This window comes from Hyla sarda, chromosome 5, assembly GCF_029499605.1.
Source record: "Hyla sarda isolate aHylSar1 chromosome 5, aHylSar1.hap1, whole genome shotgun sequence".
Classification (NCBI taxonomy): domain Eukaryota; kingdom Metazoa; phylum Chordata; class Amphibia; order Anura; family Hylidae; genus Hyla; species Hyla sarda.
In genome coordinates, this window is record NC_079193.1 from 19,446,940 (window position 1) to 19,465,813 (window position 18,874).

The 18,874-nt window shown below is 48.0% G+C and overlaps 1 protein-coding gene across 1 annotated transcript in view; it reads right to left on the reverse strand.

The window, feature by feature from the left end:
• Positions 1–18,874, reverse strand: part of SLC25A13 (solute carrier family 25 member 13) — a 116,892-nt gene that overhangs the window by 74,778 nt on the left and 23,240 nt on the right. Inside the window, exons 5-6 of the mRNA XM_056518940.1 lie at positions 10,886–11,032; positions 9,006–9,144 (exon numbers count right to left, since the gene is read on the reverse strand). Coding sequence (XP_056374915.1) covers positions 9,006–9,144; positions 10,886–11,032 — 286 coding nt within the window. The remainder of the gene's footprint in view (positions 1–9,005; positions 9,145–10,885; positions 11,033–18,874) is intronic.

Here is an 18,874-nt window from a genome sequence, read left to right on the forward strand (position 1 = left end):
CCTTCATTATCTACACACGTCCTTGTCCCTGGTTGTCCTTACTTGGAGCCCTTTTGGTAGGTACCAACTCCTACATATCGGGGACACCTTGGAGATCATTAACCAATTCATAAATAAATAAAACCCACACAAAAGTGGACTAACTTTATACATAAAAGCGTATTACTTATTATGCATAAAACGTATATATTACAGAGCTGTACTCACTATTCTGCAGGTGGAGTCATTGTCCCGCATTTATTAAGGGTGGAGAACAGTTTTCTTTTTGGGTTTTAATTCCCTACAAATTTTTTTTTCCACGGTATTTACTAAGCTTTGCCTATATTTAGCAGATTTTTTATTTTTTTTATTTATTTATTTATTTTTAACACTCTGATCTGTAGGGTTTTCACCACATGTTCTATGGAAACCTTAGGGTACGTTCACACGCGTGGATTTTCGGAGCGTATTTAGCTGCGGATCCGCCGGTGAAGGCCTGCTCTGTGGTGGCTTTACATGTGCCTGCTGGTAGCAGCAATACGCCGCTACCAGCAGACACACCTGCAGCGATGTGCACGGCGTACCTCGCACACCGCGGCCGCTCTCCCTGCTCTGAGCTAGGCAGAGAGCTCCCGCGATGTGCGAGTATACTGCGACTCGCACATGGAAGGGTGCCTGTTGGCAGCGGCGTATTGCCACTACGAGCAGGCACATGTAAAGCCAGCATAGAGCGGGGCCTTCACCGGCGATCTGCAGCGTAAAAATACGTTTAAAATCCGCACGTGTGAACATACCCTTAGTAAGTATGTTGGGTTTAGGTGAAAATGTCAATGACACGCCCTTTTTCACAACAGCCACGCCCCTTTTTTGCGGGTTTCCACAGTAAAATAGAAAGTTAGTCAGGTTTTTTTTTCAATTCTGGTGCAGACAGAATTACTGACGCAATGCGCCAGAATCTGGCGCACAACCCAACGAAACATGTCAGGTTTAAAATTGTAAATCAGGGCCATTGTGTACATACATTACATTACTTATCCTGTACTGATCCTGATAATATCCTGTATTATACTCCAGAGCTGTACTCACTATTCTGCTGGTGTACATACATTACATTACTTATCCTGTACTGATCCTGATAATATCCTGTATTATACTCCAGAGCTGTACTCACTATTCTGCTGGTGATGTCACTCTGTACATACATTACATTACTTATCCTGTACTGATCCTGAGTTATATATCAGACAGGAGGCTCATATCTTATGCATTAATCTTCCTTTATTAATGCCCATAGCAGAAATTCAAAACTCTTAATGAATTTTTACTAAAAAACTTTTAAAGAACCACTTAAAACTACAACTCCCAGCAGTCCATAGGGTGTATTGACCAATCCCTGGCCGGGATGCTTGGTATATAAGGGACTGCTTCCATTGTCTCCTCCTCTTTCTTTCTGCTCATAGCAGAACTTCAGATAAGTATTATCACTGTTGTTTTACTGTCTGGGCATTTCAGGTATAGGTCTGTATTCTATAATACAGTCCTCCCTGTTGCCCTGTGTTTCCATTCTATTCTATTTCCATTCTATTCTATTATATTTTCGATTATACAATCTATTGTTCTATACTCTGACTTTAACCCCTTAAGGACCGGAGGTTTTTCCGTTTTTGCATTTTCGTTTTTTGCTCCTTGCCTTTAAAAAATCATAACTCTTTCAAATTTACACCTAAAAATCCATATGATGGCTTATTTTTTGCGCCACCAATTCTACTTTGTAATGACGTCAGTCATTTTGCCCAAAAATCTATGGTGAAGCGGGAAAAAAAATCATTGTGCGACAAAATTGAAAAAAAAAAACGCTGTTTTGTAACTTTTGGGGGCTTCCGTTTCTACGTAGTACATTTTTCGGTAAAAATGACACCTGATATGTATTCTGTAGGTCCATACGATTAAAATGATACCCTACTTTTATAGGTTTGATTTTGTCGGACTTCTGGAAAAAATCATAACTACATGCAGGAAAATTAATACGTTTAAAATTGTCATCTTCTGACCCCTATAACTTTTTTATTTTTCCCTGTATGGGGCGGTATGAGGGCTCATTTTTTGCGCCGTGATCTGAAGTTTTTAACGGTACCATTTTTGCATTGATAGGACTTATTGATCACTTTTTATTCATTTTTAAATGATATAAAAAGTGACCAAAAATGCACTATTTTGGACTTTGGAATTTTTTTGCGCGCACGCCATTGACCGAGCGGTTTAATTAATGATATATTTTTATAATTCGGACATTTCCGCACGCGGTGATACCACATATGTTTATTTTTATTTTTATTTACACTGTGTTTTTTTTTTTATTGGAAAAGGGGGGTGATTCAAACTTTTAATAGGGGAGGAGTTAAATGATCTTTATTCACTTTTTTTTTTCACTTTTTTTTTTGCAGTGTTATAGGTCCCATAGGGACCTATAACACTGCACACACTGATCTTTTACATTGATCACTGGTTTCTCATAAGAAACCAGTGATCAACGATTCTGCCGGATGACTGCTCATGCCTGGATCTCAGGCACTGAGCAGTCATTCGGCGATCGGACAGCGAGGAGGCAGGAAGGGGCCCTCCCGCTGTCCTGTCAGCTGTTCGGGATGCCGCGATTTCACCGCGGCTATCCCGAACAGCCCACTGAGCTAGCCGGGATGCTTTCGGTTTCACTTTAGACGCGGCGTTCAACTTTGAACGCCGCGTCTAAAGGGTTAATAGCGCGCGGCACAGCGATCAATGCCGCGCGCTATTAGCCACGGGTCCCGGCCGTTGTTAGAGGCCGGGCCCGACCCGCTATGACGCGGGGCCACGCCGTGGCCCCGCGTTATAGATCGGGAGTGGACACATGACGTTCCAGTACGTCATGTGTCCTTAAGGGGTTAATATTGCTGCGCCCTTTATACCCCGCTCCGGGTTTTTCCCCTGTCAACGGCACACGCCGTCCCTGTGCGGCGCCTGTCACAAGTTTCAACTCATTTCTTCTTCAGCGCCATCTTCGGCACCATTTTGTTTACTTTTCCTCTTCTTCTTTCCTCCTTTTCGCGCTCGCTCCGCGCGGAGGGGAGGTAGGCGTGTCTTAGTCAGCTAGCTCGTCCTATCTGTACACAGTGAGCGGTAATCTCGCGAGATTACGCCGCTCTGCGATTTTCAACGCTCCTCCCTGCATCGCAATCTCCAGTTCAGTGAGAACGGCGTGAGGGACGGAGCCTGGACTAGTTTTTGCTGTATACTGTCGGTATTTACTGGGAATTTATTCCCTCTTACCCCTTACTGTCCCCAGCTTACCTCTATAGAGCCCTTTGTAGACATTAACTGCTACAGCCCCTGGGTACATTCATATACCCCATACTGGTTAACATTATGGCAGATGACAAGACTACTAGTTCCCCCAGGGGAGAGGATCCTACCTTGGATGCACCCCTTTACCTGACTGCTGCCCAGATCCAAGATCTGATAAACAAATCAGTGCAAGCAGCGATGTCCTCTGTCCTGCCTCCCAAAAGTTTGCAGCATCCTGCACATACCTCTCAGAAACCCTCATGCAGTGGCGAACCACCCTATAAAAAGGTAAAGCGTCTCAGAAACGCAATCATACCATCATGGTATCTGACTCCCCGGCAGGGGAAGTAAATTTTATGCACCAGGCAGTTCCCGACCCGGCCTGCCGACCCACTTTGCCTCCAGACTCTAATAGACCCCTGGCCCCGGGGAGTTGCGCAAGCAGGGGCAACGATCCGCTAGACGGACCAAACCGGATTCATTTGTAAATTCTACAGATGAAGAATCCTCCGCAGAATCCGAAGTGGCTGATGCCAATGAGTCTGACAGTGCAATAGAGGATAGTGGGCATATGGCGATCCCTGAGGACGCTAACCCTGTACCCCAGGGTGACATTGTGTTAGACTCTCGTGGAGAGCCTTTCTTTGACCCAGAGGCTATTACCCACCCGCGCTCTGGAGACTGGGCTCCCACCCCTGAAGTGTCCCAATATATAGAACATTGGGCTCGCAGGTCGGTGGATAAGGCTAACCGCAACAAGTTAAAGGCGGAATGCCCCCGACCATGCATTCCCAAGAAGGTGGTGCTTACGCCCGAAATTGACCCCATACTCTTAAGATACCTCACTAAACATGGAAAATATTCCAAGAAGGGTATCGAGAGGTCCTTTAGGACCATCCAGGATCGAATCTTGGACCTCTTCGGCCCTGTCACCATGATTCTCAATCTATCGGAACAGGCGGCGGCAACTGATCAACCGATCGATCTGCTGCAACTTAGAGGTTGGGCCCAAAGAGCAGTATGTCTGCTCGGGTGTGCAAACACCACTTGTGCGACTGAACGTCGACGATCAATCTCACTTAGCGGAGACTGAGCCCGGACCCGCTGCCGAGGGCCTTCTCTTCGGAGATACCCTTATCAAGGATATCAACAAGATGGTCGGGCTGTATACCAGCCTTGACAAAGCCCAAACATCCCTTAAGAAATCGGGTTCGGCTAAGGTTTTCACAACGGCCGGCAGAAGCAGGAGCCGATCTGCCGGCCGCAACTACACTACTAGGCCGTACAACAGAGCTCCAGCTCCTCAGTACAACCAGGCTCCACAACCCTACCCTGTGCCAGTCGCACAATCATCACCCTTTTTCCCACCCCGCGGAGGTCCTTGGAGAGGACGTGGAGGAAGAGGTTACCCCTGCTCCAGACATACTACCGGTGAGTACAACACACCTGAGTTCTTTTCCCATTCCCGTAGGGGGCAGACTGCAACATTTTATCCACGCATGGTCAGCAATTACTGCAGACGCATGGATACTCCGGACAGTGGCAGGGTATCAAATAGAATTCTGTTCCCAACCAGACTTGACTTTAATTCCACATCCCATCCGGTTCTCCGAACTAAACGTTGCTCTTATAGACAACGAATTGCAGGACCTTCTGTCCAAACAAGCGGTGATGGAGGTGGACCCCCTTTCCCCGGGGTTCCTCAGCAACCTCTTCCTAGTCAAAAAGAAAGGGGGAGGTTATCGCCCTGTCATAAACTTGCGAAATCTCAACCAACATGTCGTTTATCGACATTTCAAGATGGAAGGCACCCACTTTCTGCGGGACCTTCTACAACCAGGAGACTGGTTGGTAAAGGTAGATCTGAAAGACGCCTATCTCACGGTTCCCATACATCAGGCCTCCCAACACTTCCTACGTTTCCTGTGGAGAACCAGAATGTGGCAATTTACTTGCCTACCCTTCGGTCTCTCGTCCGCCCCATGGCGTTTCACCAAACTTCTGAAACCGGTGGTGGCAGCCCTAAGGAGCAGGGGAGTGAGATTGATTATATATCTAGACGACCTGCTCATCATGGCTCGTTCCAAACCTCAAGCGGAGGAACATGCCGGCTGGACGGTTCAATTGTTACAACACTTAGGATTCATCATCAATCACGAGAAGTCAGTTCTCGTCCCAGCTCGGGAGATGGAATTTTTGGGATTCTTGGTGGACACCGATCATGCTGTCCTCAAATTACCCAAAACCAAGCTGACTACCATCCGCAAGGAAATCAGGGCCGTGTTACACAAACGACGAGTGTCGTTACGTGTGCTAGCTCGCCTGGTCGGACTTTTATCAGCCTCCATACAGGCCATATTTCCCGCCCCTCTCCATTATCGGGCCCTTCAAAGGCTCAAGTCACTACATTTGCGACAAGGGCTTTGTTACGCGGACGAAGTTCCCCTATGTCCGGAAGCCGTAGTGGAACTTCGGTGGTGGTTGCGTCATGCCGTCGAATGGAACGGCAAGACCATCTTCAGTCCCACTCCAGACTTCATTTTGGAGTCGGATGCGAGTCGTCACGGTTGGGGTGCTCGATGCGGTCTCTCTTCAACAGGAGGGACATGGTCCGCAGAGGAGTCTCTGCTGCACATCAATGCGCTGGAGCTTCTGGCAGCATTTTTTGCCATCAGGAGCCTTCTACCTCGGGCATCCAATTGCTGTGTATTGTTGCGCATGGACAATATGTCTGCGGTCCAATATGTCAATCGATTGGGGGGTCCCAGGTCCAGAATACTTGCAGACCTCGCGAGGGAGCTTTGGCATTTTTGCCTTGCCCGCAGCATTGTGCCGATAGCGGAATACATTCCGGGGGCTTCCAACATGGTGGCGGACTGGAACTCACGCTACTTGACAGATTCCAGCGATTGGCGGCTGGACCGATCAGTCTTTCAGTCCATTTGCCGCCTGTGGGGTCCACTCTCTATGGACCTGTTCGCCTCCCGACTCAATCATCAACTACCCCGCTTTTACAGCTGGAGGCCGGATCCAGAAGCATACGCGGTAGACGCCGTCCGCCACATATGGCCCCGGGGGACGCACTATGCATTCCCACCGTTCTCAATGATCCTCAGGGTGCTTCTACATATAACGAACCTGAGGGCGTTGGTGGTGGTGATCACTCCCTGGTGGCCGACACAGCCATGGTTTCCCCTTCTTCTGGGGATGACTGTGGATTTTCCCAGATTGCTCCCTCAGCTCCCTCATCTCCTGTCCAATCCGACAGGGGATCTTCATCCTCTGATCACAGACCACACCCTGCATCTCCTCGCATGGTTGGTTTCGGGGTGCCAGACACAGATAAAGACCTTTCAAGATCAGCTAGGGACCTCCTTGCCTTGGCCTGGGCCCCCGGGACTAGATCGGCATATCGATCAGCCTGGAGACTCTGGGTACGTTGGTGTGATCAACGGCAAGTTGATCCCGTTCAGGCACCTGTGTCTGTAGTGGCCAACTATTTGGCGGATTCTTTTGAATCCGGAAAATCTTATAGTTCTATCAATGTGTACCGATCTGCAATCTCTGCTTATCACACTCCAGTGGATTCTCTACCAGTAGGCAAACACCCTTTGGTATGTCGCCTCCTGAGAGGCGTTAAATTTAAACGTCCTCCTCGCCCCAAGTATCAAGCCACCTGGGACGTATCTAAAGTCCTATCCATGTTCTCGGCATGGGAGGACAATGACGCACTTTCTCTAAAATTGCTGTCCTTCAAGCTTACGGTGCTTCTATGCTTGATCTCCATCAAGCGTGTATCGGACGTTCGGGCTTTAGACATCTCCAGGCGACAATTCTCGCCATTAGGAGTTAAATTCTCTGTCGTACGTAGGACAAAAACCGGACTTCATTCTGTTTTCTATCCTTCTTTTCCCACACATCCACGCTTGTGTGTGGTCCGCTGTCTTCAGTCATATGAGTCTCAGACTGCTTTGCTACGTTCCTCGGAATCCTCCCAACTCCTCATCTCTTACGTGCGTCCTCACCAACCGGTGGCTTCAGCCACTCTAGCACGGTGGGTACGGTCTGCTATGGATATGGCAGGGATTGACGTTTCCCTGTTCGGGGCCCACTCGACCAGAGGTGCGATGGCTACTAAAGTGGTCACCGCGGGAGGTTCCCTGGCAGATCTATTGATGGCAGCGGATTGGTCTTCAGAGAACACCTTCCGTCACTTTTATTTTAGACCGGAGGAACACATATCTATGTCAATTCTGTAATTTGTCTGTCATGTATTTATATCATTCTTATGTCTAGCTTTGAACTTGCATAAGATATGAGCCTCCTGTCTGATATATAAATCTAGATTTTCCTAGCTTGTGACGGAAAATATTAGTTATATGAAGACAGGAGGCGAGTATCTTCCCACCCAACCCAACCCTGTCATGGTATTCCTTTTCTTCCCAGGCTACTGAAGACGGCATCCTACATGTCGGAGGCTGAGGTGTTCCGGAATTTTTTCCTACTCGTTATGGTGTCCCCGTTGGGACATGGTTTCGGCCCGGTGATTCGAGGTCCTATGGAATCGGTTTGGGTTCTATCGTGATTCCAGGTTCAAGTTGCGGCTACAGTTTCGCATCAAGAAAGAGGAGGAGACAATGGAAGCAGTCCCTTATATACCAAGCATCCCGGCAAGGGATTGGTCAATACACCCTATGGACTGCTGGGAGTTGTAGTTTTAAGTGGTTCTTTAAAAGTTTTTTAGTAAAAATTCATTAAAAGAGTTTTGAATTTCTGCTATGGGCATTAATAAAGGAAGATTAATGCATAAGATACTCGCCTCCTGTCTTCATATAACTAATATTTTCCGTCACAAGCTAGGAAAATCTAGATTTATATCCTGTATTATGCTCCAGAGCTGTACTCACTATTCTGCTGGTGAGGTCACTGTGTACATACATTACATTACTTATCCTGTACTGATCCTGAGATATATCCTGTATTATACTCCAGAGCTGTACTCACTATTCTGCTGGTGAGGTCACTGTGTACATACATTACATTACTTATCCTGTACTGATCCTGAGTTATATCCTGTATTATACTCCAGAGCTGTACTCACTATTCTGCTGGTGATGTCACTCTGTACATACATTACTTATCCTGTACTGATCCTGAGTTATATCCTGTATTATACTCCAGAGCTGTACTCACTATTCTGCTGGTGGGGTCACTGTGTACATACATTACATTATTTATCCTGTACTGATCCTGAGTTATATCCTGTATTATACTCCAGAGCTGTACTCCCTGTTCTGCTGGTGGGGTCACTGTGTACATACATTACATTACTTATCCTGTACTGATCCTGAGTTATATCCTGTATTATACTCCAGAGCTGCACTCACTATTCTGCTGGTGAGGTCACTGTGTACATACATTACATTACTTATCCTGTACTGATCCTGAGTTATATCCTGTATTATACTCCAGAGTGGCACTCACTATTCTGCTGGTGAGGTCACTGTGTACATACATTACATTACTTATCCTGTACTGATCCTGAGTTATATCCTGTATTATACCCCAGAGCTGTACTCACTATTCTGCTGGTGAGGTCACTGTGTACATACATTATATTACTTATCCTGTACTGATTCTGAGGTTTATCAAAATTTTTTTTTTTGTTTTACATTTTTAAATGTGACCACATGACAAGCACTGACCTTTGGTGACCTCTATGTCTTTCCTGTTGCCGGCCAAGGTACTGTAGATCTTCCTAATAAGCTCCATGTTGTTCAGCAAGGAATTAAATCCATTGAAGTAGGAGAAGCTGACCTGGTGAGATATGGTGCCTCCAGCCGCCTGCGAGGAAACACGGGGAGAGGCGGAAGAGACGGTTAGCCGTACATAAGAGCGAGCAAAAAGATTTACGCACACGACAATGCGAGCTGTCACACAAAATACATTTCTCCTGCTAATAAACTCTGAACAAGCCTGAGCCGAGAACCTAAACAAATGCACATGGCGGCGGGTTACACCGCTCGGCCCGCGCTGATTTACAAGGCTAAGGTTTCAGTATTGCTGGGGTCAGAAGTATTTTACAAGACTATTTCAGGTAATGAATGTGAAAATATCGCAACGTAACGTGCCAAGGAGGAAGCAAGAAAACAGAACCCAGCACCACGGGGATAGGGACGGCACAGGGATTATTTTTGCGCATTAAAAGAAAACGATGTTATATATATTATAACATACTTCGCTATCGGTACGGATAGATGGCGGAGGTTAAAAAGTTGTTCAAATAGGACAATTTCTTGAATTAAACGGGGTTCTTCACTAGGACAATCGCTACATATTAAGAGGGTCATGTGAGATGATCACAAAGTGTCCTCCTGCTGCGACCCATCCGTGATCAGCTGTGATCAGCCAGGAAGCTGAGCAGTAAGTGTTCAGCTTCCCTGCAGCACTGCCACAGAAGAAATTTGGAGGAATCCGGTTAAAAAAAAAAGTTTTTAAATCAACTAGTGCCAGAATGGAAAAATATGGTAAAAAAAATCTTCCAGTACTTATCAGCTGCTGTATGCTCCACAGGAAGTTCTTTTCTTTTTGAATTTCCTTTCCGTCTGACCACAGTGCTCTCTGCTGACACCTCTGTCCGTGTCAGGAACTGTGCAGTGTAGGAGAGGTTTGCTATGGGGATTGTCTCCTACTCTGGACAGTTCCTGACACGGACAGAGGTGTCAGCAGAGAGCACTGTGGTCAGACTGAAAGGAAATTCAAAAAGAAAAGAACTTCCTGTGGAGCATACAGCAGCTCATAAGTACAGGAAGGGTTAAGATTTTTTTAATAGAAGTAATTTTACAAATCTGTAACTTTCTGGCACCAGTTGATTAAAAAAAAAATGTGCTTAATACCAGAGTACCCCATTAAAGGGGTACTCCGCTGATAGACATCTTATCCCCTGTCCAAAGGAGAGTGGATGAGATGTCTGATTGCGGCGGTCATGCTGCTGGGGCCCTCCACGATTTCCCGCAGCACTCTGCGTTCTAAACAAATACAGGGTTCTTGTGGCAGTGGTCGTGAAGTTACGGCCACACAACCTTGTGGCATCACGCTATGCCCCCTCCATTCATGTCCTATAGACATGAATAAAGGGGGCGTGACATGACAAGGGGGCGCAGCCATGACATCATGATCCTGGCCTCCGGTTCAGAGCGTTCTGAACAAAATTTTCAAAATGCTGGAGTACCCCTTTAAGCATTACACTGTGTATTTATATCAATAGGGTTTACTGTGTAAGGCTATGTGCACATGGTGAAGATTAGGGGGGGGGGGGTCAGGATTAAGGGGGGGGGGGTCAGGACTAAGGGGGGGGGGGGGGGGGGTCAGGATTAAGGAGTGAGAGGGAGCCCGCTGTAAAGAAGAAAAGATTGTCCCTGTGCAGAGGGTCACATTCTGCTACAGGGACACAGTTTTCTTCATTACACCGGTCCACTCAGAACATATGAACAATTGGCCAAACCAACTGTTTATGTGCATTGGGGGGGGGGGGGTGTATCAGTCCATAGAGTGATATTAATAAAGTCTAAAAGCGTTTACTTACAGCCACCAGGCACTGCTCCACGAATGGCGTCAAGACATGCGGACGGATGGTCACCATGATGTCCCTGAAGTCCATGGCGTTGATTGTTCCGGTGTGGTCTGTGTCACGCTGTACGAACGCTTGTCTGGCATGCTCCAGTTGTATTTCCTACAATTATAGAGCACAAAAGGGGTCACAAAACATCGCAGTCCCCCATGCGACTGAACTGAACACATCAGCTCATATCTTGTCCTGATACTGTATAGATGCGGACATAAACACATATGGGGAGATATGTTGCGGTAAATCAGTTTCGTATACATTAATAAGGTTGTTTCTGCAAGAGTTCAAACCTCTAGGGCAGGGTTATCCAACTGGTGTGCCTCCAGCAGTTGCAAGACTACAACTCCCAGCATGCACGGACAGCCGAAGGCTGTCCGTGCATGCTGGGAGTTGTAGTTTTGCAACAGCTGGAGGCACACAGGTTGGATAACACTGCCCTAGAGGTTTCTTCCACAGGGGTTTTTTCCTCTTCCGTCATCCTCCAGCACACCAAAGAAAAAAAAACCTATGGGAGAAACCAATAGGGCAGCGTTATCCAACCAGTGTGCCTTTAGCTAATGTTGTACGGGCATGCTGTAGTTAAATGGTCACCGTTTTTCCAAACACCATTCCCTGTGTGATTCCTAATATATTTGTTAATTGCTTTATTAACTAAAAATAAGTCTTGGCCACTAGGGGTCTCCCTTCTTTGCAATCTGCAGTCCACTGCCTGCTGTCAGGGGACATCTGTCTGTAGTAACAGCTAGATCAGGACAAACCGCAGGAAGTGGGGGGAGGGATTAGCATCTGCTCTGCGCAGGAGAAAGCCTGGGATGTGTACCTGCGAGCTGAGCCAGTCTGCCTGCTGAAGATGATCCATAAAGGTAAATCAAGGCCTTCCTCTCATCTCTGACAACCCATATAACAGAGCAGTGGTGTAAATACCGGTGTACCTACTGCTGTACGTCCACAGTGCTGCAGTGTACTTCCCCTCCATTTAGCGTCTCAGCAGCAGCCTGTGTAACCCCTTGATTGCTGAGGTTTTACATTTCTGCTCACACAGAACCTTGCAAACCCAGTGTATCAGTAGCCCAATCTCCCCTCCAGATGCCATTTATAGGACAGTCAGCCTGTTCAGTGCACTTTCACAAGCACATTCATGACACAGCAGTAAGGACCGAATGTTGTGATTGGCTAGGCAACTAAGGGAGTAAGTGCCTGTGCGTGTTCTGCTGGAAAACAGCTCAGCTATTGTCCTACCCTGAAATAGAGAGAATAAGTAGCTGCGTACCATAGAAGGGGGCTCTCAGGAGCCAAATAACAGCAGTGAGAGTACTAACATCACCTTATCAGTGTAATATAACCAGATATTTAAAAATCCTTCGAAACGGCAGCTTGAACTTCTCACTTCACTCCACATTAAAGCTTTTTTAACTGTAGTTAAAAGTTTTTCCCAAAGCAAGTGACATTATAGCCATAGATTACACCATCACCTGTTAACGTCTGGAATCCTTACAAATTGTTAGAATATGGTAGCCACAGTGCCCTATGGGAGGAGCACCACTTCTACCAATAGTACACACCATCCTGCTGTCCTGACTTCTCTTGTCTAATATCCTTTTAGAGGCAACTATATCACTGTTCTATTACTCTGGATCAGCCGGTCATGAATGCTTGGCTCATAGCTAGTTTAGAGTTTCTGATTGGTTAGCCTCTCTTCAAATATCCTTGTCTTTTGCAGTATTGTGCAGATTATAGTTTGGGCTCTGTGCATTTGTTTACAGAATTCCTTGTGTATATTTTCAAGCCTTGTTCTATTGTAGTATTTTAATCCCACTTCCTTGTTGCATGATTCAGTTTCTCTTCAGTGTTGCTCTTGTCTGTGGGTCCTGATACCGGCTTGGTTACTGTGCAGATCAGGGTTATAATAGGGATATCTTCAGGAACTGTGACGATTTTAGTGGTATGTCTGGTATTCGGTTTAGTGTTCAGGAAAAAATTAGGGATAGATAGGGTCAGTTTTTATACATTTTTGTTTCGAATTTTTTCCTGACTATGATCATTATTTGTTAGTTCTGTGGTCGAACCATTGTCTCTGGATCCTATTAATATATATCTATAGAAATGCTATTCTTGTCATAGAATGTTACCCTACTATAAGTCCTGGGGGTATATCAGTCGTGGGAGCCACACTTAGGAAAGACACTTACCCAGGAAAGGTGACTGCTATAGGTGAAGCCCAGTTCTGCCCTCTAGTGACATTTGGATTTATTACAAACAATTCCAGATTTTTTTTTCTTGCAGAGTGCCACTCCTACAACAGTGGCGCCACACAGCGAAGATGGTCAAGGTGCTTCTGTCCCTTTATATTTATGATCAGTGGGAGTTCTTGTGGTTGGATCCAAACATTCTAGATAATAAAGATGCTGTAATCAAACAACAGTCTCCAAACTGTCAACCCCCAGCTGTTGTGAAACTACAACTCCCAGCCTGCCCAGACAGCCATTGGCTGTCCGGGCATGCTGGGAGTTGTAGTTTTGCAACAGCAGGGGACACGCTTGTTGGGAAACACTACATTGACTGGGTTGTGAACAGATTTTATAAATCTGGGGGCAAAAAAGCCAAGGAAGGGGCAGTTGTAATTCTGATTATTTAGCGTGCAACATGAATAGTGTGCACCAGAATGACAGGAAGTTACCTGTACGCAGCTGCCATGCTGTTCTATGCAGCCATCAGGGTACATGTAGCGTTCTCTATTCCATGAGGGTTCAGGGGGACACAGCAACAATCAATCAGATTTAGTTCTTAGAGTGCTGGCCCAATAACCAGCACTACTCCAAAAAGTAGTGACCCCAGTAGTCCTTTGTGAATCTCTTGCTTTCTCATTCTCTCTCTTTTTCTGGCTCACTCATGCCCTTTTTCTCAGGCTCGCTCCTTCTCTCCCTCTCTCTCAGGCTCGCTCCTTCTCTCCCTCTCGCTCCTTCTCTCCCTCTCTCTCAGGCTCGCTCCTTCTCTCCCTCTCTCTCAGGCTCGCTCCTTCTCTCTCTCTCTCTCCCAGGCTCGCTCCCTCTCTCCCAGGCTCGCTCCCTCTCTCCCAGGCTCGCTCCCTCTCTCCCAGGCTCGCTCCCTCTCTCTCACTCTCTCAGGCTCGCTCCCTCTCTCTCACTCTCTCAGGCTCGCTCGTTTCTCTCTCCCTCTCTCAGGCTCACTCGTTTTCTCTCAGGCTCACTCGCTTCTCTCTCTCTCTCAGGCTCGCTCGCTTCTCTCTCTCTCTCAGGCTCGCTCGCTTCTCTCTCTCTCTCAGGCTCGCTCGCTTCTCTCTCTCTCTCAGGCTCGCTCGCTTCTCTCTCTCTCTCAGGCTCGCTCGCTTCTCTCTCTCTCAGGCTCGCTAGTTCTCTCTCTCAGGCTCGCTAGTTCTCTCTCTCTCTCAGGCTCGCTAGTTCTCTCTCTCTCTCAGGCTCGCTAGTTCTCTCTCTCTCAGGCTCGCTAGTTCTCTCTCTCTCAGGCTCGCTAGTTCTCTCTCTCAGGCTCGCTAGTTCTCTCTCTCAGGCTCGCTAGTTCTCTCTCTCAGGCTCGCTAGTTCTCTCTCTCAGGCTCGCTAGTTCTCTCTCTCAGGCTCGCTAGTTCTCTCTCTCAGGCTCGCTAGTTCTCTCTCTCAGGCTCGCTAGTTCTCTCTCTCTCAGGCTCGCTAGTTCTCTCTCTCTCAGGCTCGCTAGTTCTCTCTCTCTCAGGCTCGCTAGTTCTCTCTCTCTCAGGCTCGCTAGTTCTCTCTCTCTCAGGCTCGCTAGTTCTCTCTCTCTCAGGCTCGCTAGTTCTCTCTCTCTCAGGCTCGCTAGTTCTCTCTCTCAGGCTCGCTAGTTCTCTCTCTCTCAGGCTCGCTAGTTCTCTCTCTCTCAGGCTCGCTAGTTCTCTCTCTCTCAGGCTCGCTAGTTCTCTCTCTCTCAGGCTCGCTAGTTCTCTCTCTCTCTCAGGCTCGCTAGTTCTCTCTCTCTCTCAGGCTCGCTAGTTCTCTCTCTCTCTCAGGCTCGCTAGTTCTCTCTCTCTCTCAGGCTCGCTAGTTCTCTCTCTCTCTCAGGCTCGCTAGTTCTCTCTCTCTCTCAGGCTCGCTAGTTCTCTCTCTCTCTCAGGCTCGCTCGCTTCTCTCTCTCTCAGGCTCGCTAGTTCTCTCTCTCAGGCTCGCTAGTTCTCTCTCTCTCAGGCTCGCTAGTTCTCTCTCTCTCAGGCTCGCTAGTTCTCTCTCTCTCAGGCTCGCTAGTTCTCTCTCTCTCAGGCTCGCTAGTTCTCTCTCTCTCAGGCTCGCTAGTTCTCTCTCTCTCAGGCTCGCTAGTTCTCTCTCTCTCAGGCTCGCTAGTTCTCTCTCTCTCAGGCTCGCTAGTTCTCTCTCTCTCAGGCTCGCTAGTTCTCTCTCTCTCAGGCTCGCTAGTTCTCTCTCTCTCAGGCTCGCTAGTTCTCTCTCTCTCTCAGGCTCGCTAGTTCTCTCTCTCTCTCAGGCTCGCTAGTTCTCTCTCTCTCTCAGGCTCGCTAGTTCTCTCTCTCTCAGGCTCGCTAGTTCTCTCTCTCTCTCAGGCTCGCTAGTTCTCTCTCTCTCAGGCTCGCTCGCTTCTCTCTCTCTCAGGCTCGCTAGTTCTCTCTCTCAGGCTCGCTAGTTCTCTCTCTCTCAGGCTCGCTAGTTCTCTCTCTCTCAGGCTCGCTAGTTCTCTCTCTCTCAGGCTCGCTAGTTCTCTCTCTCTCAGGCTCGCTAGTTCTCTCTCTCTCAGGCTCGCTAGTTCTCTCTCTCTCAGGCTCGCTAGTTCTCTCTCTCTCTCAGGCTCGCTAGTTCTCTCTCTCTCTCAGGCTCGCTAGTTCTCTCTCTCTCTCAGGCTCGCTAGTTCTCTCTCTCTCTCAGGCTCGCTAGTTCTCTCTCTCTCTCTCAGGCTCGCTAGTTCTCTCTCTCTCTCAGGCTCGCTAGTTCTCTCTCTCTCTCTCAGGCTCGCTAGTTCTCTCTCTCTCTCTCAGGCTCGCTAGTTCTCTCTCTCTCTCAGGCTCGCTAGTTCTCTCTCTCTCTCAGGCTCGCTAGTTCTCTCTCTCTCTCAGGCTCGCTAGTTCTCTCTCTCTCTCAGGCTCGCTAGTTCTCTCTCTCTCTCAGGCTCGCTAGTTCTCTCTCTCTCAGGCTCGCTAGTTCTCTCTCTCTCTCAGGCTCGCTAGTTCTCTCTCTCTCTCAGGCTCGCTAGTTCTCTCTCTCTCTCAGGCTCGCTAGTTCTCTCTCTCTCTCAGGCTCGCTAGTTCTCTCTCTCTCTCAGGCTCGCTAGTTCTCTCTCTCTCTCAGGCTCGCTAGTTCTCTCTCTCTCTCAGGCTCGCTAGTTCTCTCTCTCTCTCAGGCTCGCTAGTTCTCTCTCTCTCTCAGGCTCGCTAGTTCTCTCTCTCTCTCAGGCTCGCTAGTTCTCTCTCTCTCTCAGGCTCGCTAGTTCTCTCTCTCTCTCAGGCTCGCTAGTTCTCTCTCTCTCTCAGGCTCGCTAGTTCTCTCTCTCTCTCAGGCTTGCTCGTTGTAGGGAGTTGAACTTTTGTAGAATCTTTAGGGCCAAATTTTGGAAACCACCATTTTACTATATCTGATATATCTGTCGAAGGTCTGATACATAACTTAAAGATCTTAAAAGAGATGGGGGTGGGGGGTCAGCCATTGAAGTCTTCAGATTAATAGACCTGCTCATTTCTGCGGCTTTCATGTGGCTGCCCATCTTTCAGGAAATGGCATGTTTAAGCTTCCTCCTCGGGAGTTCTGACCGCAGCATGCCGCAAGGAGGAAACGTTAGTGCAGCTGATGCAACGCACGTCGGCTCCTAGCTAGTGGTGGCTTTTAAGCTTTCCAGCTGACGGGACATCGTACGGAAGGAGAACATAAAATGCATTGGCGTCCTCCCCATCTGGTCCAGGTTAAGGGCGACATGAAAAGAAAGTGAAGTTAAACAAGCGTCTCGGTGTACACTTGGTTCCAAGCTGCCCCACAGCCCAAGGTCTAGACATTGTAACAAGAACATAACTCATGTACAGAACTCCAGATTCCTGGCCTGGGACTGGAGGAAGGGGGGCTCCATATACTGGACACAATGTTGAAGAAGCCTGCGGAATCCATTCATCCTTGTCGGATACCAGGAAGTTGTGAAACAGAGGGAAACCAACAAATAAGACCGTATTCTCCATACGAGCAATAAATTATTTTTTCTCCTTTTAGTTTATTAATTCTTTTTTTTTTCCTAAATCTTTATATTCTGAAAATCTTAAACTTTATTTTTCCATTGAAGTTTTTTTCATTGGTTGATTTTTATTTCAAAAGCACCATTATGGAAAACATAGAGAGTGGAACATTTATTATTGTGGGTGTAGGTGAATGATTTTTGTTCACCTTTATTTTGTGTGTTAAATTTATTTAAAGGGGTACTCCGCTGCTCAGCGTTTGGAACAAACTGTTCCGAACGCTGGAGCTGGGGACTCGTGATGTCATAGCCCCTCATGACGTCACACCCCCGCCCCCTAAATGCAAGCCTATGGGAGGGGGCGTGACCGTCGTCACACCCCCTCCCATAGACTTGCATTGAGGGGGCGGAGCGAGGCGAGGCTATGAAGTCATGAGCTCCGGGTGTCGGCTACAGCGTTTGGAACGGTTTGTTCCAAACGCTGAGCAGTGGAGTACCCCTTTAATTTCCAATTATGTGTAGAATTGTTACTCATGTTAATTTAACAAAAACAGTAGTATACATGTGAAAAATTCCAGCAGGAGCAAGCTAAACATAATATTCTATGATTACACCATTAGTGCCCAGACAAGCGATAACTGTGTGGATAAAACTTATCTGAAGGCCAAGACATGAGGACAATAAATAAGAGATCTCACAGTGTCTAAAGGGTTAACTTTAAAGGGTCCACCCTTAGTGGCGGGTCCCTTGTCTAAGTTGCTGCAGCCCTATGAGGAATAAAGTAGTCTAGGGCCAAGTTCACAAGGCCGATGTGCTCCGATCTGTTCAAGGTCCGTTCTGCTCTTTCTGTTTGTGCCGAACAGACTCTAAACGGGTCGGAGCACAACTGACACCGCTGGGTCCAAACAGATCCCTGTGTACACCGAGGACCAGCAAGGGCTCTGTACACCGAGGACCAGCAAGGGCTCTGTACACCGAGGACCAGCAAGGGCTCTGTACACCGAGGACCAGCAAGGGCTCTGTACACCGAGGACCAGCAAGGGCTCTGTACACAGAGGACCAGCAAGGGCTCTGTACACAGAGGACCAGCAAGGGCTCTGTACACAGAGGACCAGCAAGGGCTCTGTACACAGAGGACCAGCAAGGGCTCTGTACACAGAGGACCAGCAAGGGCTCTGTACACAGAGGACCAGCAAGGGCTCTGTACACAGAGGACCAGCAAGGGCTCTGTACACCGAGGACCAGCAAGGGCTCTGTACACCGAGGACCAGCAAGGGCTCTGTACACCGAGGACCAGCAAGGGCTCTGTACACCGAGGACCAGCAAGGGCTCTGTACACCGAGGACCAGCAAGGGCTCTGTACACCGAGGACCAGCAAGGGCTCTGTACACCGAGGACAAGCAAGGGCTCTGTACACCGAGGACAAGCAAGGGCTCTGTACACCGAGGACAAGCAAGGGCTCTGTACACCGAGGACCAGCAAGGGCTCTGTACACCGAGGACCAGCAAGGGCTCTGTACACCGAGAACAAGCAGGGCTCTGTACACCGAGGACAAGCAAGGGCTCTGTACACCGAGGACAAGCAAGGGCTCTGTACACCGAGGACAAGCAAGGGCTCTGTACACCGAGGACAAGCAAGGGCTCTGTACACCGAGGACAAGCAAGGGCTCTGTACACAGAGGACAAGCAAGGGCTCTGTACACAGAGGACAAGCAAGGGCTCTGTACACAGAGGACAAGCAAGGGCTCTGTACACAGAGGACAAGCAAGGGCTCTGTACACAGAGGACAAGCCAGG